The 25,313-nt window shown below is 39.0% G+C and overlaps 1 protein-coding gene across 1 annotated transcript in view; it reads left to right on the forward strand.

Annotated features, from left to right (window-relative positions):
- Positions 1-25,313, forward strand: part of LOC128702906 (tuberin-like) — a 174,499-nt gene that overhangs the window by 10,981 nt on the left and 138,205 nt on the right. The window contains exons 8-12 of the mRNA XM_070102611.1: positions 1,401-1,552; positions 3,181-3,353; positions 13,858-14,026; positions 18,667-18,897; positions 20,797-21,016. Of these exons, the coding sequence (XP_069958712.1) occupies positions 1,401-1,552; positions 3,181-3,353; positions 13,858-14,026; positions 18,667-18,897; positions 20,797-21,016 (945 nt within the window). The remainder of the gene's footprint in view (positions 1-1,400; positions 1,553-3,180; positions 3,354-13,857; positions 14,027-18,666; positions 18,898-20,796; positions 21,017-25,313) is intronic.

The raw sequence follows: 25,313 nt of genomic DNA on the forward strand, positions 1-25,313 counted from the left end.
ATGTTTTTTGGATTAAAATGCCAATTTTGAGGTGTATTTTCGTATAGTATTTATGGTTGTATGCTCGTTTTCTTGGTCTCGTTTGATAGAATGGAAGACATATTACAGAAATAGAGATTATGGTTGGCCTCATGATGAAAAGGACCTTGAAATTGAGCTCAAAGTAGTGGAAGTGTTCGATTTTTGCCAATGTTCAAGAGTAAACAAATGATGTCATTGTCCAATAAGTGTCCAATTAGCCATTCTGATATACAGTCATGAATGGGTTGACATTATCTATACAATAATTACAGTAATGCAGTAGTCTGCATAACAGTAAATCTTCTATTTTTTGTGTGAATAAAAATTCAAAATAGAAAGCAAGAGTAGTATAAGAGGGGCCTGGAGACATGACTGATGAACAAAGAAAATGTTATTTTAGTGCCAGGAATGTCTGCACTGTTCATTCTGGACCCTATTTTGAAATTGACATCTTTTTTAATTTGCGTGAAATTGGCCAAATTGCCAATTTCTGACCACTTTATTGTTTAGTTGACATTGGTAAATGGGCGGTTTCATGTACTCAATCGATAGAACAAATGGAATTCTAAAGAAATAGCTATGAGTTTGGTTGACTGGAATTGGCCAAAAATAGGGCTCAAAATGGGTGAAATTGCCAATGCGTAAACATCGCTGAGATCGCTAACTTTGTGAGAGCGTATTTCCGTAAGTTTTCCATCGAATTTTGTACTTTTGATGTCATTAACATTGGGAATTTTTTTTTTTTCGAAAATTTTGTGACACAGACACACTTTAGGATTTGGGGTCGTGACAGTCAAAGGGTTAAACTATTGATATACAGCACACCCACATGTTAGAAATGACCCTTCTTTGTACTGATATTTTCTATAAGGACAACTTATTTTAAGTTAAAACACAAGAGATGCAACTGGTTTGTAAGTTTGGGATCTCCTGTATTCAGTATTGTTAACTTTGTATGCGAATATATGGTTTAGAAAACTAATAAGTTAGATTAACTTCATCATAAAATTATTTGTGAGTGTTGTTGCACTTGCTTGAATTAAAGTGCCATAAACACTGATTGATACAAAATGAGAAACCACTTGGAGTGAAATATGAACCACAAACAAGAGATATCTGTATTTCTAAAGAGATCCTCTGACTAAACCCAATTGCACCATGATTAGTGGATGGAGGATTGAGCCTTCGCCACTCCTGAAGGATCCTCGGGTTTTGTTCTTTATGAAATGGAGTGCAGTATCATAGTGTAAAACTCTACCATAATTATTTATTTTCCCTTTGTTGTTCCATAATTTTTCAATATTTCATGGGAATGTTAAAGATTTAATATTTAATTTATGTTTAATTAGGATATAGAATATGCTAATTTTTATTTACAGTTGATATGGAGGAAGGAAATGAAAAACAAACTATTCTGGCATTGTTAAAGGACATATTGGATGCTATTGAGCAACTTATTGACTTGCACCAGTTTGGTGGGTCAGCTGACAAGTTTTTTGCACTTGTTGGTCTTTATTCAGATCTACGTCCGGTAAGCAAATTATTAAAAGTTAAGACTATTTTTTTATCAGAATACAATACAACCAGAATTTGATCTTGAGGAATACATTCTTGAAACAGTGCTTGAAAAAGAAAATTTTCAATAGAAGAGTTCATTATGCCATAGTAATATAGAGGATGTACTACCCCCATCTCTCATTCTGTTCCCCCACCCCTACCCCTCAGTGATCATCTCATTTTTAACACAGTAGCCATCTCCCACTGAGGTAGGGTAACCCGAGAAAGAAACACTTTCACTGTTATTCACACTATTGTTGTTTTGCCAGAGGTGTACAGATATAACACAATAGTTTTATATACCCCACACTAAAGCTGGCTATGTGTAGATTCTTGCCTTTTTGGGTACATGATCATTTGCTTTAAGCTTCACTTCAGACCACACACGATGACCTAATCTTGCCTGTCTCTTCCTCGGAACTGACATGGCTTTCACAAAAAAGCAAAATTCATAAATTTTGTAGTGATCATGATTCATAACATGCAGAAAATAAGATTTGCAATGGTAGAAAACTGTGAACGTTGACAGTTGGGTGTAGTATATTACGAGCAGATTAGGACAGCAGCAAGGTGACCCTGTAGTAGGTTTTTTGTTATTTTTAGTCCCAGTGTGAATAAAAATGTATTCTTGCTAATTCCACAAACCTTTACTGACTTGATCATATGTTATTTTACACAAGACTAGTATCAACTTAATGCATTTTCCTGTCAGAATGTTATTTGGTGTAAACTTTTAAAGGTGCGAGTTATATCAATGTGTCATCTTAATTCATCATGGAGGAGAGCTTGGATATAAGTAAGGGGTCTGCAGTACTTAGGTTTTCTGCTAATGATTGTTTTGGAAAGTTACTTAATTGAGAACAAGAAATATTCCACTTCCTTCCCTATGCCCTCTAAAAAAATTATGGGCTCAGTGTAACTCCCCAATACCCAACTTATGAATGGGTTAAGCTAGATATTGTAGGTTAATTTAAGTACTACAATATATCATTCTTTAAAGTTTGCTAATGATGCTTTACTTACTTTACACTGGAAATGATTTTAGGAATTAAAAAAATGCTGTATATTTATTTATTGCTGTTTATTGTTGAAAACTGTTATCACAACACAGTTGAGTTTGTGTATTCTGTAGAATCTCTACATTATGGTGAGGTGAATTGCATAACATTTATATAAATTTGGCTCTCATGGATACTTCCAGGATATGTGGATGCATTTGCTGAAAAAAATTGTAATTTTGGAATGGAGGCTTATTCCACCCTCTGGGCATTGATGCCCTGACCTCCAATATGTGAACTAAGAGTGCCACCAGCTGGTAACAGCAGGTGGTATTCATTTACTTTAAAAAAGAGTAGGGAAAGCTTGTGTTGATGATGAGCCATATTTTCAGTAAACTAAGGAATTTTCAAGATCCTCTAAGAGTCCACCTCAGTATTGCATGTATCAATCATTTCACCATTTGCTGTTTGACAACGATTCTTAAAATTTACATCATTGTAATATATTGCACATTATTAACTTTAAACCTAAAAATATATTTTATGTTTTTAGCTGTCCATTTTTAAAATATTATTGATATTTATTTGACAATATATCATACAGGAATTGTCTGTTCTTCGTCTGCTTGACCACCTGGCGCAAGGTGTGGTTCCCTACCGTCCCCATTGGTTGGCCAACTTGGGTACACTTCTCAACCGATATTACTGTCGTGATCGTAGACCAGGTGTCAGGACTAAAGCACTAGCAATTCTTGCAGACGTTTACAACATTAACAGGTTACGTATACGTCAATAATACCATTAAATATTAGTGTTAAAGATTTGAAGGAAATCGGAAGAGGCATTCACAAGTCATCATATCTTCTCTCTTTCTTCTTGCAACAAACCAGTCGTATCCCACCAAGGCAAGGTGGCCCAAAAAAGAAAAAGTTTCTCTTTTTAAATTTAATAATATATACAGGAGAAAGGGTTACTAGTCTCTTACTCCTGGCATTTTAGTCACCTCTTGTGACATGCATGGCTTACGGGGAAGAATTCTGTTCCACTTTCCCTTGGAGATGAGCAGAAATAGACAAGAACAAGAACTAGGAAGAAAATAGAAGGAAACCCAGAGGGATTTGTATATATATTTTTTTTCTACAAACCGGCCATATCCCACCGAGGCAGGGTGGCCCAAAAAGAAAAACAAAAAGTTTCTCTTTTTAAATTTAGTAATCTATACAGGAGAAGGGGTTACTAGCCCCTTGCTCCTGGCATTTTAGTCGCCTTTTACAACATGCATGGCTTATGGAGGAAGAATTCTGTTCCACTTCCCCATGGAGATAAGAAATAAACAAGAATAAGAACTAGAAAGAAAATAGAAGAAAACCCAGAGGAGTGTGTGTATATATGCTTGTACATGTATGTGTAAAACGAAAGCCTGTAATTGTTTTACATGATGGTAGGATTGCTGGTGTCTTTTGTCTGTCTCATAAATATGCAAGATTACAGGTACATCTTGCTACTTCTACTTACAATTAGGTCACACTACACATACATGTACACGTTTATTTATACACACTCATCTGAGTTTTCTTTGATTTTATCTTAATAGTTCTTGGTCTTATTACTTTTCCTTTTATATCCATGGGGAAGTGGGATAAGAATCTTTCCTCCGTAAGCCATGCGTGTTGAAAAAGTCAACTAAAATGCCGGGAACAATGGGCTAGTAACCCCTTTTCCTGTAAAGATTACTAAAAAGAATAAGAAGAAGAAAATTGTCAAAGTGGGAAGTCTGAATGTGCGTGGATGTTGTGCAAATGATAAGAAAGAGATGATTGTGGATGTTATGAATGAGAAGAAACTGGATGTCCTGGCTTTAAGTGAAACAAAGCTGAAGGGGGTGGGAGAGTTTCAATGGAGAGGAATAAATGGGATTAGGTCAGGGGTTTCAAATAGAGTTAGAGCTAAAGAAGGAGTAGCAATAATGTTGAAGGATAAGCTATGGCAGGAAAAGAGGGACTACAAATGTATAAATTCAAGGATTATGTGGAGTAAAATAAAGATTGGATGTGAAAAGTGGGTTATAGTAAGCGTGTATGCACCTGGAGAAGAGAGAAGTGTAGAGGAGAGAGAGAGATTCTGGGAAATGTTGAGTGAATGCGTGGGGAGTTTTGAATCAAGTGTGAGAGTAATGGTGGTTGGGGATTTCAATGCTAAAGTGGGTAAAAATGTTATGGAGGGAGTAGTAGGTAATTTTGGGGTGCCAGGGGTAAATGTAAATAGGGAGCCTTTAATTGAGCTATGTGTAGAAAGAAATTTGGTAATAAGTAATACATATTTTATGAAAAAGAGGATAAATAAATATACAAGGTATGATGTAGCACGTAATGAAAGTAGTTTGTTAGATTATGTATTGGTGGATAAAAGGTTGATGGGTAGGCTCCAGGATGTACATGTTTATAGAGGGGCAACTGATATATCGGATCATTATTTAGTTGTAGCTACAGTTAGAGTAAGAGGTAGATGGGAAAAGAGGAAGGTGGCAACAACAAGTAAGAGGGAGGTGAAAGTGTATAAACTAAGGGAGGAGGAAGTTCGGGCGAGATATAAGCGACTATTGGCAGAAAGGTGGGCTAGTGCAAAGATGAGTAGTGGGGGGGTTGAAGAGGGTTGGAATAGTTTTAAAAATGCAGTATTAGAATGTGGGGCAGAAGTTTGTGGTTATAGGAGGGTGGGGGCAGGAGGAAAGAGGAGTGATTGGTGGAATGATGAAGTAAAGGGTGTGATAAAAGAGAAAAAGGTAGCTTACGAGAGGTTTTTACAAAGCAGAAGTGTTATAAGAAGAGCAGAGTATATGGAGAGTAAAAGAAAGGTGAAGAGAGTGGTGAGAGAGTGCAAAAGGAGAGCAGATGAAAGAGTGGGAGAGGCACTGTCAAGAAATTTTAATGAAAATAAGAAAAAATTTTGGAGTGAGTTAAACAAGTTAAGAAAGCCTAGGGAAAGTATGGATTTGTCAGTTAAAAACAGAGTAGGGGAGTTAGTAGATGGGGAGAGGGAGGTATTAGGTAGATGGCGAGAATATTTTGAGGAACTTTTAAATGTTAAGGAAGAAAGGGAGGCGGTAATTTCATGCATTGGCCAGGGAGGTATACCATCTTTTGGGAGTGAAGAAGAGCAGAATGTAAGTGTGGTGGAGGTACGTGAGGCATTACGTAGAATGAAAGTTGGTAAAGCAGCTGGAACTGATGGGATCATGACAGAAATGTTAAAAGCAGGGGGGGATATAGTGTTGGAGTGGTTGGTACTTTTGTTTAATAAATGTATGAAAGAGGGGAAGGTACCTAGGGATTGGCGGAGAGCATGTATAGTCCCTTTATATAAAGAGAAAGGGAACAAAAGAGATTGTAAAAATTATAGAGGAATAAGTTTACTGAGTATACCAGGAAAAGTATACGGTAGGGTTATAATTGAAAGAATTAGAGGTAAGACAGAGTGTAGAATTGCGGACGAGCAAGGAGGCTTCAGAGTGGGTAGGGGATGTGTAGATCAAGTGTTTACATTGAAGCATATATGTGAACAGTATTTAGATAAAGGTAGGGAAGTTTTTATTGCATTTATGGATTTAGAAAAGGCATATGATAGAGTGGATAGAGGAGCAATGTGGCAGATGTTGCAAGTATATGGAATAGGTGGTAAGTTACTAAATGCTGTAAAGAGCTTTTATGAGGATAGTGAGGCTCAGGTTAGGGTGTGTAGAAGAGAGGGAGAATACTTCCCGGTAAAAGTAGGTCTTAGACAGGGATGTGTAATGTCACCATGGTTGTTTAATATATTTATAGATGGGGTTGTAAAAGAAGTAAATGCTAGGGTGTTCGGGAGAGGGGTGGGATTAAATTATGGGGAATCAAATTCAAAATGGGAATTGACACAGTTACTTTTTGCTGATGATACTGTGCTTATGGGAGATTCTAAAGAAAAATTACGAAGGTTAGTGGATGAGTTTGAGAATGTGTGTAAAGGTAGAAAGTTGAAAGTGAACATAGAAAAGAGTAAGGTGATGAGGGTATCAAATGATTTAGATAAAGAAAAATTGGATATCAAATTGGGGAGGAGGAGTATGGAAGAAGTGAATGTTTTCAGATACTTGGGAGTTGACGTGTCGGCGGATGGATTTATGAAGGAAGAGGTTAATCATAGAATTGATGAGGGAAAAAAGGTGAGTGGTGCGTTGAGGTATATGTGGAGTCAAAAAACGTTATCTATGGAGGTAAAGAAGGGAATGTATGAAAGTATAGTAGTACCAACACTCTTATATGGATGTGAAGCTTGGGTGGTAAATGCAGCAGCGAGGAGACGGTTGGAGGCAGTGGAGATGTCCTGTCTAAGGGCAATGTGTGGTGTAAATATTATGCAGAAAATTCGGAGTGTGGAAATTAGGAGAAGGTGTGGAGTTAATAAAAGCATTAGTCAGAGGGCAGAAGAGGGGTTGTTGAGGTGGTTTGGTCATTTAGAGAGAATGGATCAAAGTAGAATGACATGGAAAGCATATAAATCTATAGGGGAAGGAAAGAGGGGTAGGGGTCGTCCTCGAAAGGGTTGGAAAGAGGGGGTAAAGGAGGTTTTGTGGGTGAGGGGCTTGGACTTCCAGCAAGCGTGCATGAGCGTGTTAGATAGGAGTGAATGGAGACGAATGATACTTGGGACCTGACGATCTGTTGGAGTGTGAGCAGGGTAATATTTAGTGAAGGGATTCAGGGAAACCGGTTATGTTCATATAGTCGGACTTGAGTCCTGGAAATGGGAAGTACAATGCCTGCACTTTAAAGGAGGGGTTTGGGATATTGGCAGTTTGGAGGGATATGTTGTGTATCTCTATACGTATATGCTTCTAAACTGTTGTATTCTGAGCACCTCTGCAAAAGCAGTGATAATGTGTGAGTGTGGTGAAAGTGTTGAATGATGATGAAAGTATTTTCTTTTTGGGGATTTTCTTTCTTTTTTTTGGGTCACCCTGCCTCGGTGGGAGACGGCCGACTTTTTTAAAAAAAAAAAAAAAAAAAACATGTATGTGTAGTGTGACCTAAGTGTAAGTAGAAGTAGCAAGATGTACCTGAAATCTTGCATGTTTATGAGACAGAAAAAAAGACACCAGCAATCCTACCATCATGTAAAACAATTTCAGGCTTTTGTTTTACACTTACTTGGTACGACGGTAGTACCTCCTTGGGTGGTTGCTGTCTACCAACCTACCACCCAGGACTAGCAATCCTACGATCATGTAAAACAGTTACAGGTTTCTGTTTCACACTCACTTGGCTTGATGATAGTACTCCCTGGGTGGTTGCTGTCTACCAGCCTACTACCTATAAAGTCGACTTCTTTCATCAAACTGGCCTTATCTCACCAAAGCAGGGTGGCCCAAAAAGAAAAATGAAAGTTTCTCTTTTTAAATTTAATAATATATACAGGCAAAGGGGTTACTAGCCTGTTGCTCCCAGCAGTTTAGTCACCTGTATGGAGATGAAGGGTAAAGGGTTGGATAAATCAAATGAAATTAGATACAGAATATTGTGGTTTAGGAAAGAATTTCTGATTATGACTTGTTTTTGTGGGAAAATTAGGTTGGAGTTCCGAACACTTGATTTATCGTGAATTTTATGAATCACTTAAATGTTGTAGGAGCAAAGGGCCAGTAACCCCTTCTCCTGCATTCATTACTGAATTTAAAGAGAAACTTTCATATTTCTTTTTAGGTCATCCTACGTCAGTGGGATACGGTTGGTTCGTTAAAAAAAAGAAAAATGTTGTAAGCTAAGACCCTACTGTATTTTATAGTATGTATTCCTAAGCTACTGTTATTACACAGTGCTTCTTACAAAATAAGAACCCTGAGTCATTGCAGTTGTGATGTCTGTGCACTTCTAGAAGAAGCTGGAGAATGAGTGATTGTGAATGTTTCTCTTGTGTTACCCTGCCTTGATGGGAAAAGACCAGTGTGTTAAAAAAAAAGTCTGTGATGATGCTAAATAAAACCCACATGTATAGGGCAAGGAGGAATAACATCTTGTAGGAGTGAGGAAGAGCCAGTTGTGAGTGTGGGGGAAGTTCGTGAGGCAGTAGGTAAAATGAAAGGGGGTAAGGCAGCCGGGATTGATGGGATAAAGATAGAAATGTTAAAAGCAGGTGGGGATATAGTTTTGGAGTGGTTGGTGCAATTATTTAATAAATGTATGGAAGAGGGTAAGGTACCTAGTGATTGGCAGAGAGCATGCATAGTTCCTTTGTATAAAGGCAAAGGGGATAAAAGAGAGTGCAAAAATTATAGGGGGATAAGTCTGTTGAAAAGAATCTTTCCTCCGTAAGCTATGCGTGTCGTATGAGGCGACTAAAATGCCGGGAGCAATGGGCTAGTAACCCCTTCTCCTGTATACAATTACTAAAAAAGAGAAGAAGAAAAACTTTATAAAACTGGGTTGCTTAAATGTGCGTGGATGTAGTGCGGATGACAAGAAACAGATGATTGCTGATGTTATGAATGAAAAGAAGTTGGATGTCCTGGCCCTAAGCGAAACAAAGCTGAAGGGGGTAGGAGAGTTTCAGTGGGGGGAAATAAATGGGATTAAATCTGGAGTATCTGAGAGAGTTAGAGCAAAGGAAGGGGTAGCAGTAATGTTAAATGATCAGTTATGGAAGGAGAAAAGAGAATATGAATGTGTAAATTCAAGAATTATGTGGATTAAAGTAAAGGTTGGATGCGAGAAGTGGGTCATAATAAGCGTGTATGCACCTGGAGAAGAGAGGAATGCAGAGGAGAGAGAGAGATTTTGGGAGATGTTAAGTGAATGTATAGGAGGCTTTGAACCAAGTGAGAGAGTAATTGTGGTAGGGGACCTGAATGCTAAAGTAGGAGAAACTTTTAGAGAGGGTGTGGTAGGTAAGTTTGGGGTGCCAGGTGTAAATGATAATGGGAGCCCTTTGATTGAACTTTGTATAGAAAGGGGTTTAGTTATAGGTAATACATATTTTAAGAAAAAGAGGATAAATAAGTATACACGATATGATGTAGGGCGAAATGACAGTAGTTTGTTGGATTATGTATTGGTAGATAAAAGACTGTTGAGTAGACTTCAGGATGTACATGTTTATAGAGGGGCCACAGATATATCAGATCACTTTCTAGTTGTAGCTACACTGAGAGTAAAAGGTAGATGGGATACAAGGAGAATAGAAGCATCAGGGAAGAGAGAGGTGAAGGTTTATAAACTAAAAGAGGAGGCAGTTAGGGTAAGATATAAACAGCTATTGGAGGATAGATGGGCTAATGAGAGCATAGGCAATGGGGTCGAAGAGGTATGGGGTAGGTTTAAAAATGTAGTGTTAGAGTCTTCAGCAGAAGTTTGTGGTTACAGGAAAGTGGGTGCAGGAGGGAAGAGGAGCGATTGGTGGAATGATGATGTAAAGAGAGTAGTAAGGGAGAAAAAGTTAGCATATGAGAAGTTTTTACAAAGTAGAAGTGATGCAAGGAGGGAAGAGTATATGGAGAAAAAGAGAGAGGTTAAGAGAGTGGTGAAGCAATGTAAAAAGAGAGCAAATGAGAGAGTGGGTGAGATGTTATCAACAAATTTTGTTGAAAATAAGAAAAAGTTTTGGAGTGAGATTAACAAGTTAAGAAAGCCTAGAGAACAAATGGATTTGTCAGTTAAAAATAGGAGAGGAGAGTTATTAAATGGAGAGTTAGAGGTATTGGGAAGATGGAAGGAATATTTTGAGGAATTGTTAAATGTTGATGAAGATAGGGAAGCTGTGATTTCGTGTATAGGGCAAGGAGGAATAACATCTTGTAGGAGTGAGGAAGAGCCAGTTGTGAGTGTGGGGGAAGTTCGTGAGGCAGTAGGTAAAATGAAAGGGGGTAAGGCAGCCGGGATTGATGGGATAAAGATAGAAATGTTAAAAGCAGGTGGGGATATAGTTTTGGAGTGGTTGGTGCAATTGTTTAATAAATGTATGGAAGAGGGTAAGGTACCTAGGGATTGGCAGAGAGCATGCATAGTTCCTTTGTATAAAGGCAAAGGGGATAAAAGAGAGTGCAAAAATTATAGGGGGATAAGTCTGTTGAGTGTACCTGGTAAAGTGTATGGTAGAGTTATAATTGAAAGAATTAAGAGTAAGACGGAGAATAGGATAGCAGATGAACAAGGAGGCTTTAGGAAAGGTAGGGGGTGTGTGGACCAGGTGTTTACAGTGAAACATATAAGTGAACAGTATTTAGATAAGGCTAAAGAGGTCTTTGTGGCATTTATGGATTTGGAAAAGGCGTATGACAGGGTGGATAGGGGGGCAATGTGGCAGATGTTGCAAGTGTATGGTGTAGGAGGTAGGTTACTGAAAGCAGTGAAGAGTTTTTACGAGGATAGTGAGGCTCAAGTTAGAGTATGTAGGAAAGAGGGAAATTTTTTCCCAGTAAAAGTAGGCCTTAGACAAGGATGTGTGATGTCACCGTGGTTGTTTAATATATTTATAGATGGGGTTGTAAGAGAAGTAAATGCGAGGGTCTTGGCAAGAGGCGTGGAGTTAAAAGATAAAGAATCACACACAAAGTGGGAGTTGTCACAGCTGCTCTTTGCTGATGACACTGTGCTCTTGGGAGATTCTGAAGAGAAGTTGCAGAGATTGGTGGATGAATTTGGTAGGGTGTGCAAAAGAAGAAAATTAAAGGTGAATACAGGAAAGAGTAAGGTTATGAGGATAACAAAAAGATTAGGTGATGAAAGATTGAATATCAGATTGGAGGGAGAGAGTATGGAGGAGGTGAACGTATTCAGATATTTGGGAGTGGACGTGTCAGCGGATGGGTCTATGAAAGATGAGGTGAATCATAGAATTGATGAGGGAAAAAGAGTGAGTGGTGCACTTAGGAGTCTGTGGAGACAAAGAACTTTGTCCTTGGAGGCAAAGAGGGGAATGTATGAGAGTATAGTTTTACCAACGCTCTTATATGGGTGTGAAGCGTGGGTGATGAATGTTGCAGCGAGGAGAAGGCTGGAGGCAGTGGAGATGTCATGTCTGAGGGCAATGTGTGGTGTGAATATAATGCAGAGAATTCGTAGTTTGGAAGTTAGGAGGAGGTGCGGGATTACCAAAACTGTTGTCCAGAGGGCTGAGGAAGGGTTGTTGAGGTGGTTCGGACATGTAGAGAGAATGGAGCGAAACAGAATGACTTCAAGAGTGTATCAGTCTGTAGTGGAAGGAAGGCGGGGTAGGGGTCGGCCAAGGAAGGGTTGGAGGGAGGGGGTAAAGGAGGTTTTGTGTGCGAGGGGCTTGGACTTCCAGCAGGCATGCTTGAGCGTGTTTGATAGGAGTGAATGGAGACAAATGGTTTTTAATACTTGACGTGCTGTTGGAGTGTGAGCAAAGTAACATTTATGAAGGGATTCAGGGAAACCGGCAGGCCGGACTTGAGTCCTGGAGATGGGAAGTACAGTGCCTGCACTCTGAAGGAGGGGTGTTAATGTTGCAGTTTAAAAACTGTAGTGTAAAGCACCCTTCTGGCAAGACAGTGATGGAGTGAATGATGGTGAAAGTTTTTCTTTTTCGGGCCACCCTGCCTTGGTGGGAATCGGCCGGTGTGATAAAAAAAAAAAAAAAAAAAAAAAAAAAGTCTGTTGAGTGTACCTGGTAAAGTGTATGGTAGAGTTATAATTGAAAGAATTAAGAGTAAGACGGAGAATAGGATAGCAGATGAACAAGGAGGCTTTAGGAAAGGTAGGGGGTGTGTGGACCAGGTGTTTACAGTGAAACATATAAGTGAACAGTATTTAGATAAGGCTAAAGAGGTCTTTGTGGCATTTATGGATTTGGAAAAGGCGTATGACAGGGTGGATAGGGGGGCAATGTGGCAGATGTTGCAAGTGTATGGTGTAGGAGGTAGGTTACTGAAAGCAGTGAAGAGTTTTTACGAGGATAGTGAGGCTCAAGTTAGAGTATGTAGGAAAGAGGGAAATTTTTTCCCAGTAAAAGTAGGCCTTAGACAAGGATGTGTGATGTCACCGTGGTTGTTTAATATATTTATAGATGGGGTTGTAAGAGAAGTAAATGCGAGGGTCTTGGCAAGAGGCGTGGAGTTAAAAGATAAAGAATCACACACAAAGTGGGAGTTGTCACAGCTGCTCTTTGCTGATGACACTGTGCTTTTGGGAGATTCTGAAGAGAAGCTGCAGAGATTGGTGGATGAATTTGGTAGGGTGTGCAAAAGAAGAAAATTAAAGGTGAATACAGGAAAGAGTAAGGTTATGAGGATAACAAAAAGATTAGGTGATGAAAGATTGAATATCAGATTGGAGGGAGAGAGTATGGAGGAGGTGAACGTATTCAGATATTTGGGAGTGGACGTGTCAGCGGATGGGTCTATGAAAGATGAGGTGAATCATAGAATTGATGAGGGAAAAAGAGTGAGTGGTGCACTTAGGAGTCTGTGGAGACAAAGAACTTTGTCCTTGGAGGCAAAGAGGGGAATGTATGAGAGTATAGTTTTACCAACGCTCTTATATGGGTGTGAAGCGTGGGTGATGAATGTTGCAGCGAGGAGAAGGCTGGAGGCAGTGGAGATGTCATGTCTGAGAGCAATGTGTGGTGTGAATATAATGCAGAGAATTCGTAGTTTGGAAGTTAGGAGGAGGTGCGGGATTACCAAAACTGTTGTCCAGAGGGCTGAGGAAGGGTTGTTGAGGTGGTTCGGACATGTAGAGAGAATGGAGCGAAACAGAATGACTTCAAGAGTGTATCAGTCTGTAGTGGAAGGAAGGCGGGGTAGGGGTCGGCCTAGGAAGGGTTGGAGGGAGGGGGTAAAGGAGGTTTTGTGTGCGAGGGGCTTGGACTTCCAGCAGGCATGCGTGAGCGTGTTTGATAGGAGTGAATGGAGACAAATGGTTTTTAATACGTGACGTGCTGTTGGAGTGTGAGCAAAGTAACATTTATGAAGGGGTTCAGGGAAACCGGCAGGCCGGACTTGAGTCCTGGAGATGGGAAGTGCAGTGCCTGCACTCTGAAGGAGGGGTGTTAATGTTGCAGTTTAAAAACTGTAGTGTAAAGCACCCTTCTGGCAAGACAGTGATGGAGTGAATGATGGTGAAAGTTTTTCTTTTTCGGGCCACCCTGCCTTGGTGGGAATCGGCCAGTGTGATAATAATAAAAAAAAAATTCATTCACTAACCTGGGTTTTATCTGTGGTAGCACTTATTCTTTTCTGCTGTGCAACACCTCATATATCATCACTGATAATTGTGTCCTCTGCCTTTTACAGACACATGTATGGAACAGAAATGGTAAGAAATGTGATTGCTATTCAGATGGTAGGCATTGAGGCTGAGCAGGATGTTGGAGTGCGAACTGCTGCAGTCAACTTGCTGGTTCATATTGCCATGACTCAGAATTCGGTTGTTGTGCCAGATATACTTACAATGCTGGAAAAGGTAAATTATTCATTTCTATTTCTTTTAGACATACTTGTGGTTTCATTGTCTGTAAATATATGCTTTTTTTTTTTTTCAACAAGTCGGCCGTCTCCCACCGAGGCAGGGTGAACCAAAAAAGAAAGAAAATCCCCAAAAAGAAAATGCTTTCATCATCATTCAACACTTTCACCACACTCACACATAATCACTGTTTTTGCAGAGGTGCTCAGAATACAACAGTTTAGAAGCATATACGTATAAAGATACACAACATATCCCTCCAAACTGCCAATATCCCAAACTCCTCCTCTAAAGTGCAGGCATTGTACTTCCCATTTCCAGGACTCAAGTCCGACTATATGAAAATAACCGGTTTCCCCGAATCCCTTCACTAAATATTATCCTGCTCGCACTCCAACAGATCGTCAGGTCCCAAGTACCATTCGTCTCCATTCACGCCTATCTAACACACTCATGCACGCTTGCTGGAAGTCCAAGCCCCTTTACCCCCTCTCTCCAACCCTTTCGAGGACGACCCCTACCTCGCCTTCCTTCCCCTATAGATTTATATGCTTTCCATGTCATTCTACTTTGATCCATTCTCTCTAAATGACCAAACCACCTCTACAACCCCTCTTCTGCCCTCTGACTAATACTTTTATTAACTCCACACCTTTTCCTAATTTCCACACTCCGAATTTTCTGCATAATATTTACACCACACATTGCCCTTAGACAGGACATCTCCACTGCCTCCAACCGTCTCCTCGCTGCTGCATTTACCACCCAAGCTTCACACCCATATAAGAGTGTTGGTACTACTATACTTTCATACATTCCCTTCTTTGCCTCCATAGATAATGTTTTTTGACTCCACATATACCTCAATGCACCACTCGCCTTTTTTCCCTCATCAATTCTATGATTAACTTCATCCTTCATAAATCCATCCGCTGACACATCAACTCCCAAGTATCTGAAAACATTCACTTCTTCCATACTCCTCCTCCCCAATTTGATATCCAATTTTTCTCTATCTAAATCATTTGATACCCTCATCACCTTACTCTTTTCTATGTTCACTTTCAACTTTCTACCTTTACACACATTCCCAAACTCATCCACTAACCTTTGCAATTTTTCTTTAGAATCTCCCATAAGCACAGTATCATCAGCAAAAAGTAACTGTGTTAATTCCCATTTTGAATTTGATTCCCCATAATTTAATCCCACCCCTCTCCCGAACACCCTAGCATTTACTTCTTTTACAACCCCATCTATAAATATATTAAACAACCATGGTGACATTACACATCCCTGTCTAAGACCTACTTTTACCGGGAAGTATTCTCCCTCTCTTCTACACACCCTAACCTGAGCCTCACTATCCTCATAAAAGCTCTTTACAGCATTTAGTAACTTACCACCTATTCCATAAACTTGCAACATCTGCCACATTGCTCCTCTATCCACTCTATCATATGCCTTTTCTAAATCCATAAATGCAATAAAAACTTCCCTACCTTTATCTAAATACTGTTCACATATATGCTTCAATGTAAACACTTGATCTACACATCCCCTACCCACTCTGAAGCCTCCTTGCTCATCCGCAATTCTACATTCTGTCTTACCTCTAATTCTTTCAATTATAACTCTACCGTATACTTTTCCTGGTATACTCAGTAAACTTATTCCTCTATAATTTTTACAATCTCTTTTGTCCCCTTTCTTTATATAAATGCTTTATATAAATATAACTCTAAACCGTATACTTTTCCTGGTATACTCAGTAAACTTATTCCTCTATAATTTTTACAATCTCTTTTGTCCCCTTTCCCTTTATATAAAGGGACTATACATGCTCTCCGCCAATCCCTAGGTACCTTCCCCTCTTTCATACATTGATTAAACAAAAGTACCAACCACTCCAACACTATATCCCCCCCCTGCTTTTAACATTTGTCATGATCCCATCAGTTCCAGCTGCTTTACCCCCTTTCATTCTACGTAATGCCTCACGTACCTCCACCACACTTACATTCTGCTCTTCTTCACTCCTAAAAGATGGTATACCTCCCTGACCAGTGCATGAAATTACCGCCTCCCTTTCTTCCTCAACATTTAAAAGTTCCTCAAAATATTCTCGCCATCTACCTAATACCTCCCTCTCCCCATCTACTAACTCCCCTACTCTGTTTTTAACTGACAAATCCATACTTTCCCTAGGCTTTCTTAACTTGTTTAACTCACTCCAAAATTTTTTCTTAATTTCATTAAAATTTCTTGACAGTGCCTCTCCCACTCTATCATCTGCTCTCCTTTTGCACTCTCTCACCACTCTCTTCACCTTTCTTTTACTGTCCATATACTCTGCTTTTCTTATAACACTTCTGCTTTGTAAAAACCTCTCATAAGCTAACTTTTTCTCTTTTATCACACCCTTTACTTCATCATTCCACCAATCACTCCTCTTTCCACCTGCCCCCACCCTCCTATAACCACAAACTTCTGCCCCACATTCTAATACTGCATTTTTAAAACTATTCCAACCCTCTTCAACCCCCCCCACTACTCATCTTTGCACTAGCCCACCTTTCTGCCAACAGTCGCTTATATCTCCCCCGAACTTCCTCCTCCCTTAGTTTATACACTTTCACCTCCCTCTTACTTGTTGTTGCCACCTTCCTCTTTTCCCATCTACCTCTTACTCTAACTGTAGCTACAACTAAATAATGATCCGATATATCATTTGCCCCTCTATAAACATGTACATCCTGGAGCCTACCCATCAAGTTTTTATCCACCAATACATAATCTAACAAACTACTTCCATTACGTGCTACATCATACCTTGTATATTTATTTATCCTCTTTTTCATAAAATATGTATTACTTATTACCAAATCTCTTTCTACACATAGCTCAATTAAAGGCTCCCCATTTACATTTACCCCTGGCACCCCAAATTTACCTACCACTCCCTCCATAACATTTTTACCCACTTTAGCATTGAAATCCCCAACCACCATTACTCTCACACTTGATTCAAAGCTCCCCACGCATTCACTCAACATTTCCCAAAATCTCTCTCTCTCCTCTACACTTCTTTCTTCTCCAGGTGCATACACGCTTACTATAACCCACTTTTCACATCCAATCTTTATTTTACGCCACATATTCCTTGAATTAATACATTTATAGTCCCTCTTTTCCTGCCATAGCTTATCCTTCAACATTATTGCTACTCCTTCTTTAACTCTAACTCTATTTGAAACTCCTGACCTAATCCCATTTATTCCTCTCCATTGAAACTCTCCCACCCCCTTCAGCTTCGTTTCACTTAAAGCCAGGACATCCAGCTTCTTCTCATTCATAACATCTACAATCATCTCTTTCTTATCATTTGCACAACATCCACGCACATTCAGACTCTCACTTTGACAATTTTCTTCTTATTCTTTTTAGTAATCTTTACAGGAAAAGGGGTTACTAGCCCATTGTTCCCGGCATTTTAGTTGACTTTTACAACACGCATGGCTTACGGGGGAAAGATTCTTATTCCACTTCCCCATGGATATAAACGGAAAAGTAATAAGACCAAGAACTATTAAGATAAAATCAAAGAAAACTCAGATGAGTGTGTATAAATAAACGTGTACATGTATGTGTAGAGTGACCTAAGTGTAAGTAAATATATACATACTTTTTTTATCATTTTAAGGTTGTCCTTCTATTTAGTGAAGAGGAATTTATCATGTGAAGGTAGAAGAGTACAGGCAGGCTCTGCCTGTACTCTTTACAGCATTTCACTAATACAGCAGTTTTCAGTCATACCCAGTCTTCATTTATTCAGACCTCCTACAATATATATATTAATTACTCACTATAAGCTTAAGACAAAAATATTTTAAGGAAAGTAATGTGTGTACTGTATATTCATTTTTTAGGCCTAGATATATTGCACACCTAATATATGATAGTGTAAACATGTTATCAGGCTTTTACATATGTGCATTTGAAAGTGAAGAAAGGCTATAATTCACTTTACAGTAATTTTCTCTTTACAGCAGTAGCCTGGAACCTGATCTGCTGTATAAGCTGGGCCCTCCTGTACACTGCTTTACAGTTGTTCATTTAAAAATGACTGAATATAATATAATGGCTTAATATGTATTTCTGGTACAGTAATTTAAAGAGAAAACAGGAGGAAGGTGGGATATGGGTCATCCTAAGAAAGGTTGGAGGGAGGGGGGTAAAGGAAGCTTTGTATGCAAGGGGCTTGGACATCCAGCAGGTGTATGTGAGCTTGTTAGATAGTAAGTGGAGGCAAGTGGTTTTCATGACCTTGATGTGCTGTTGGAGTGTGAGCAAGGTTACACTTACGAAGTGATTCAGGGAAATCAGTCGGCTGGACTTGAGTCCTGGAGGTAGAAAGTACATTGCCTGCACTCTGAAGGAGGGGTGGGGATATTTGTCATTTTGAGCTGTAGTATTGGCATCCCTCTGGCAAGAGAGTGGTGGAGTAAATGATGGTGAAAGTATTTTTTCTTTTTTGAGTCACCCTGCCTTGGTGGGAGATGGCCAGTTTGTTGAAAAAAAAAAATGGTAATAATAATATATATTTCTTAGTGCTAATTTTATTTGCTTTGTTTCAGATTGTAATGGCACCCTACTTAAGAGACGGTGATTGTGTTCAGGTCATCAAGGAAAGTGAAGCTGCAGATATCATTGCTGCTGTTGCGGGCTTGATACGTATCTTTAAGAAAAAACTGTGGGAACTTCCTTCTTCCCATGCTATTCAGGCATACGGCATTTTGCTTGCATGTTTAGAACATCATTATCGTAATCAAAGTGTTCTTCATGGAGTGTCCAGAGTTAGAATGAAGGTGTGTTCCTCATGTCCTTGTTCATTTCAATGGAAGGAGTAAGACCTTATTTTGTATTTTTTGCCCCTCAGTTTTGGTCAGTATTGTTGCCATTTAAGCTGTCTACATAGTATAGTTTAGAGCTATTGTAATACAGGTGGTCCTTGCTTAATGAAGATTCAACTTACGGTATTTCAACTTGACGATGGTGCGATAGTGATGCACATTTAGTACTGTGCAGTACTGTACATTTAGTGATAAGTTAAACTTGTATTCATTTATTTACTTTCCAATGCTGGTATTTAGTTAGTTATAGTAATTATTTGTTTATTTACTTATTCAGTAACAGTAGTTATTTATGTACTTATCATATCGTATTCATATTCGACATATTTTTAGCTTAGTGGGTTCATTTGTGTATTTGAGAGCCAACTTAAAATTTGCCTGCAAAGTGAAATAGTCTCTCACTTTTGCATTTCTGTTGTCTTCTGGTAGTAAACTGTTACTTAGTCATGCTAAGACCATTTTATTTCTCAGTTCTTAAGATTTAATCAACTTTCAAAGGCAGGGAGGAGTGGCAGGGAATCTTCATACCAGTGAAGGCCTCTTTATACAAGGATTTGGATCTGTCTTTCCACTTTGAACTGTTTTGCATAGAAATTTATTGCATCAAAGATATAGACAGAACAAGATTTTATTAAAATGATATTTTGCCCAGTGTGGGCTTTTTCTTCTTTGTTATACTAATTTGTTTTAAAAAGTATTTGTTTAGTTGATTTATTTCCAAATATTACATGGTTCATCATTTTGCAGTTACTGAGTTTTTAGTTGTCATCCAAGTGTAGATATTTTTTAGTATCTCTCTCACTTACAAAAATAACCTGGGACGCTCTTGACTCATCCATTCAGTGTGTACACATCTGTATAAGTTTTGCAAATTTATGAAAGTTTTAGGGCAAGCCATTTCTTATTTCATTCCAGACACTGACCACATTATTTGAAGAAATATTTTCCAGTATATTTTTTGCTTGGCTTCTTATGTAATTTGAGATAATGACCTCTAGTTCTCCATATTTTTATCTGTCTGCAACCACAACCACAAAATAGGTTGTCCCTTACTCTTTAAGACATCCTTCAACCATCTAAGAAATGATTAACATGCATTTTTTAGGGTTTCACTGGGTAAATTTCACAAGTTGCTGATGGTGTCATAAACCCTTGGGAGTGGGATGATATCCTTTCCCTTGTAGCTCTCTCTGTCACAGGTCAGAGGTTCTCACTGGGGTTTAAGTCTGGGAAATATCCTTTCCAGTCATCGAATAAGGGTACATTACTGAATATCAGATTTTAAGGTGGGGTTAGGAGCACTGTCATACATAAAACTTTGCACCACACTGCTAGAAAGTTTGAGTAAATGATAACCGAGCAATTTTAGGTACATTATTATAGTTAACTTTAGTGGGGACATTTTTTGAGGCTTCCCGGGATGTTGCTTTTGGTATGGGCATGTTATTAACACTATCTTCAAATAACTGATGCAACCAGATCCTCACTGGATGCTCACACACATCGGTGGCTTCTACTGTTTCCTTCGAATGATGGTCTGTCTTAAGTAACCCGATGATCTTTGCAGTTGTCTCTGTAGTCAGCAACTTACTCTTGCCCATGTAATTTGTCAGTAGCAAAATATGTCTGAAAAACTCGGCTCTCAAGACCAAATGGTGCAGGGGGATCATGGACAAAAGAAAGTCCCATTTTGAGTTGCAAGGCCAGTATAACTTTTTGCCTCGCTGACAAACCTACCAGAATAGGATATTGAATTGTGCTGGGTGCCTTTCACTTAGTGTACTTTAATGAGAAGCACGGTATATATAGTATGTGGTTTAAGTATTTCAATTTCCAGTAACAATTCTTTTACAGATCTTTGAAATGATATTTGAAATGAGAGCCAGTTCTAAGTACCAACTAGGGTTTCCAAGGAACTTCGATAAAAGTGTTCAAGAAGAAGATGATGATTCAGTAACATCACTGCTTCCTCCATTCTCTCCATACATAGTTGTAGATCATAAACATGGACAACGGCTTTATGAGGCTCAGAAAGAAAGAGAGCAACAGCAATTTGATATGTATTCACCAACAGGTGAGATGATTTTTTGTTTACTAAATAGCATTGCATACAACATTTAAAATTTTGGGCAGGGCATATTAATTCGAGCATTATAGAATTGTAAAAACTGAATACATAATAGTTATGTATCAGTACATTAATAGCCTGCATTTATTAGAGTTAGGGTGTGTGTGTAGAAGAGAGGAGGAGACTACTTTCCGGTAAGAAGGTCTTAGACAGGGATGTGTAATGTCACCATGGTTGTTTAATATATTTATAGATGGGGCTGTAAAAGAAGTAAATGCTAGGGTGTTCGGGAGAGGGGTGGGATTAAATTATGGGGAATTAAATACAAAATGGGAAGTGACACAGTTACTTTTTGCTGATGATAATGTGCTTATGGGAGATTCTAAAGAAAAATTGCAGAGGTTAGTGGAAGAATTTGGGAATGTGTGTAAAGGTAGAAAGCTGAAAGTGAACATAGAAAAGAGTAAGGTGATGAGAGTATCAAATGATTTAGATAAAGAAAAATTGGATATCAAATTGGGGAGGAGGAGTATGGAAGAAGTGAATGTTTTCAGATATTTGGGAGCTGACGTGTCAGCAGATGGATTTATGAAGGATGAGGTTAATCATAGAATTGATGAAGGAAAAAAGGTGAGTGGTGTATTGAGGTATATGTGGAGGCAAAAAAAGTTATATATGGAGGCAAAGAAGGGAATGTATGAAAGTATAGTAGTACCAACACTTACATGGGTGTGAAGCTTGGGTTGTAAATGCTGCAGCAAGGAGGCAGTTGGAGGCAGTGGAGATGTCCTGTCTAAGAGCAGTGTGTGGTGTAAATATTATGCAGAAAATTCGGAGTGTGGAAATTAGGAGGTGTGGAGTTAATAAAAGTATTAGTCAGAGGGCTGAAGAGGGTTTGTTGAGATGGTTTGGTCATTTAAAGAGAATGGATCAAAGTAGAATGACATGGAGAGCATATAAATCTGTGGGGGAAGTAAGGCGGGTAGGGGTCGTCCTCGAAAAGGTTGGAGGGAGGGGGTAAATGAGGTGTTGTGGGCGAGGGGTTTGGACTTCCAGCAAGCATGCGTGAGCGTGTTAGATAGGAGTGAATGGAGACAAATGGTATTTGGGACCTGACTATCTGTTGGAGTGTGAGCAGTGTAATATTTAGCAAAGGGATTCAGGGAAACCGGTTATTTTATATAACCAGACTTGAGTCCTGGAAATGGGAAGTAAAATGCCTGCACTATAAAGGAGGGGTTTGGGATATTGGCAGTTTGGAGAGATATATTGTGTATTTTTATACGTATATACTTCTAAGCTGTTGTATTCTGGGCACCTCTGCAAAAACAGTGATTATGTGTGAGTGAGGTGAAAGTGTTGAATGATGATGAAAGTATTTTCTTTTTGGGGATTTTCTTTCTCTTTGGGTCACCCTGCCTCGGTGGGAGACGGCCGACTTGTTGAAAAAGAAAAAAAAAATTATTAGAGGTAAATTAATGATGATGATTTGGTTCAACTTGGACAACTGACAATGTGATTTGTCAGTGGCTCAAGTCAGTCTGAAATATCATCATTACTTTCTCTCTCTTTAGTGCTGGTTTTTTGTGTATTTTTCCAGCCATTGTATTGTTGCTTATTATTTTATATGTATGTACTGGTTTTGGAGGGGTTTGGGGTATTGGCAGTTTGGAGGAACTTCTAAACTGTCATATCTGAGTGCCTCTGCAAAGACAGTGATTATGTATGAGTGATGGTGACAGTGGAACAGAATTCTTCCTCCATAAGCCATGCGTGTCATAAGAGGCGACTAAAATGACAGGAGCAAGGGGCTAGTAACCCATTTCCCTGTATATTACTAAATGTGAAAGGAGAAACTTTAATTTTTCCTTTTGGGTCACCCTGCCTTGGTGGGATACAGTTGGTGCATTGACAGAAGAAGAAAGTATTTTTCTTTCTTTTTGGGTCACCCTGCCTCGGTGGGAAATGGCTGATGTGTTAAAAGAAAAATTATACATTATTGACCAGAGGTCTCTCTGGATCCAAAAATCAGTTGATATAGACCTGCTCATAATTTAACCCTGTGGAAAAATCTCGTGAACCCATCATCATTAATTTCTGTCAGTATTTCCATTGAATGTCAAGCTATAATAATGCAGTAAAGAAATGAGGTTACCGTCCAATATGTGTCCAACTGGCAAGTCTAATGCGCAGTCACGAGTGGGTTGACATTATTTATTTATTTATTTTTTTTTTTTTCAACAAGTCGGCCGTCTCCCACCGAGGCAGGGTGACCCAAAAAAGAAAGAAAATCCCCAAAAAGAAAATACTTTCATCATCATTCAACACTTTCACCACACTCGCACATTATCACTGTTTTTGCAGAGGTGCTCAGAATACAACAGTCTAGAAGCATACACATATAAAGATACACAACATATCCCTCCAAACTGCCAATATCCCAAACCCCTCCTTTAAAGTGCAGGCATTGTACTTCCCATTTCCAGGACTCAAGTCCGACTATATGAAAATAACCGGTTTCCCTGAATCCCTTCACTAAATATTACCCTGCTCACACTCCAACAGATCGTCAGGTCCCAAGTACCATTCGTCTCCATTCACTCCTATCTAACACGCTCACGCACGCTTGCTGGAAGTCCAAGCCCCTTACCCACAAAACCTCCTTTACCCCCTCTCTCCAACCCTTTCGAGGACGACCCCTACCCCGCCTTCCTTCCCCTATAGATTTATATGCTTTCCATGTCATTCTACTTTGATCCATTCTCTCTAAATGACCAAACCACGTCAACAACCCCTCTTCTGCCCTCTGACTAATACTTTTATTAACTCCACACCTTCTCCTAATTTCCACACTCCGAATTTTCTGCATAATATTTACACCACACATTACCCTTAAACAGGACATCTCCACTGCCTCCAACCGTCTCCTCGCTGCTGCATTTACCACCCAAGCTTCACACCCATATAAGAGTGTTGGTACTACTATACTTTCATACATTCCCTTCTTTGCCTCCATAGATAACGTTTTTTGACTCCACATATACCTCAACGCACCACTCACCTTTTTTCCCTCATCAATTCTATGATTAACCTCATCCTTCATAAATCCATCCGCCGACACGTCAACTCCCAAGTATCTGAAAACATTTACTTCTTCCATACTCCTCCTCCCCAATTTGATATCCAATTTTTCTTTATCTAAATCATTTGACACCCTCATCACCTTACTCTTTTCTATGTTCACTTTCAACTTTCTACCTTTACACACATTCCCAAACTCATCCACTAACCTTTGCAATTTTTCTTTAGAATCTCCCATAAGCACAGTATCATCAGCAAAAAGTAATAATGCAGTAGTCTGCATAACAGTAACTCTTCTATTTTTTTGTGTGAATAAAAATTCAAAACGGAAAGCAAGAGTAATATAAGAGGGTCCTGGAGATGTGACTAATGAACAGAGAAAATGTTATTTTAATGCCAGGAATGTCTGCATTGTTTATTCTGGATCCTATTTTGAATTGGCATCTTTTGTGTGAAATTGGCCAAATTGCAAATTTTTGACCACTTTGTTGGGTAGTTGAAATCAGTAAATGGGTGTTTTCTCATACTCACTTGATAGAACAGACGGAGTTCTAGAGAAATAGCTTTGGGTTTGGTCAACTGAAACAATGGAATTGGCCGAAAATAGGGCTCAAAGTGGGCAAAATTGCCGATGCATATGTATCACCGAGACTGCTAACTTCACGAGAACATAATTCCGTACGTTTTCCATCAAATTTCATACTTTTGGTGTCATTACCACCAGGAAAAGATCCTCTATCATTTCATAAGAAAAAATATTTTTTTTTTTTAACCCTTAAACTGTCCAAACAGATCTACGTTCACATGCGTAGTGCTCCAAAAGTAGATCTACGTTTTTTAGCATATTTTCAAATGTAACAAAAAAAAAATGTAGATCAAAGTTTTTTTACACGTTTTCAAATGTAAAAAAAGAAAAAGAAGCTCTACGTTTTTTTACATACTTTCTAATGTTGAAAAAACGTGGATCTACATTTGGACAGTTTAAGGGTTAAATTCAAGTGAGTTCAGGATCAGGAGTCTTGACAGTGAAAGGGTTATTAAAGTGCAAGCATTGTACTTCTTATTTTCAGGACTCAAGTCTGGCTAACTGGTTTCCCTGAATCCCTTCACTAAATATTACACTGCTCACACTCCAACAGCTCGTCAGGTCCCAAAAACCAGTCTCCATTCACTCATATCTAATGCACTCACGCTCGCTTGCTGGAAGTCCAAGCCCCTCGCC

The sequence above is a fragment of the Cherax quadricarinatus genome, chromosome 82, assembly GCF_038502225.1.
Source record: "Cherax quadricarinatus isolate ZL_2023a chromosome 82, ASM3850222v1, whole genome shotgun sequence".
Lineage (NCBI taxonomy): Eukaryota > Metazoa > Arthropoda > Malacostraca > Decapoda > Parastacidae > Cherax > Cherax quadricarinatus.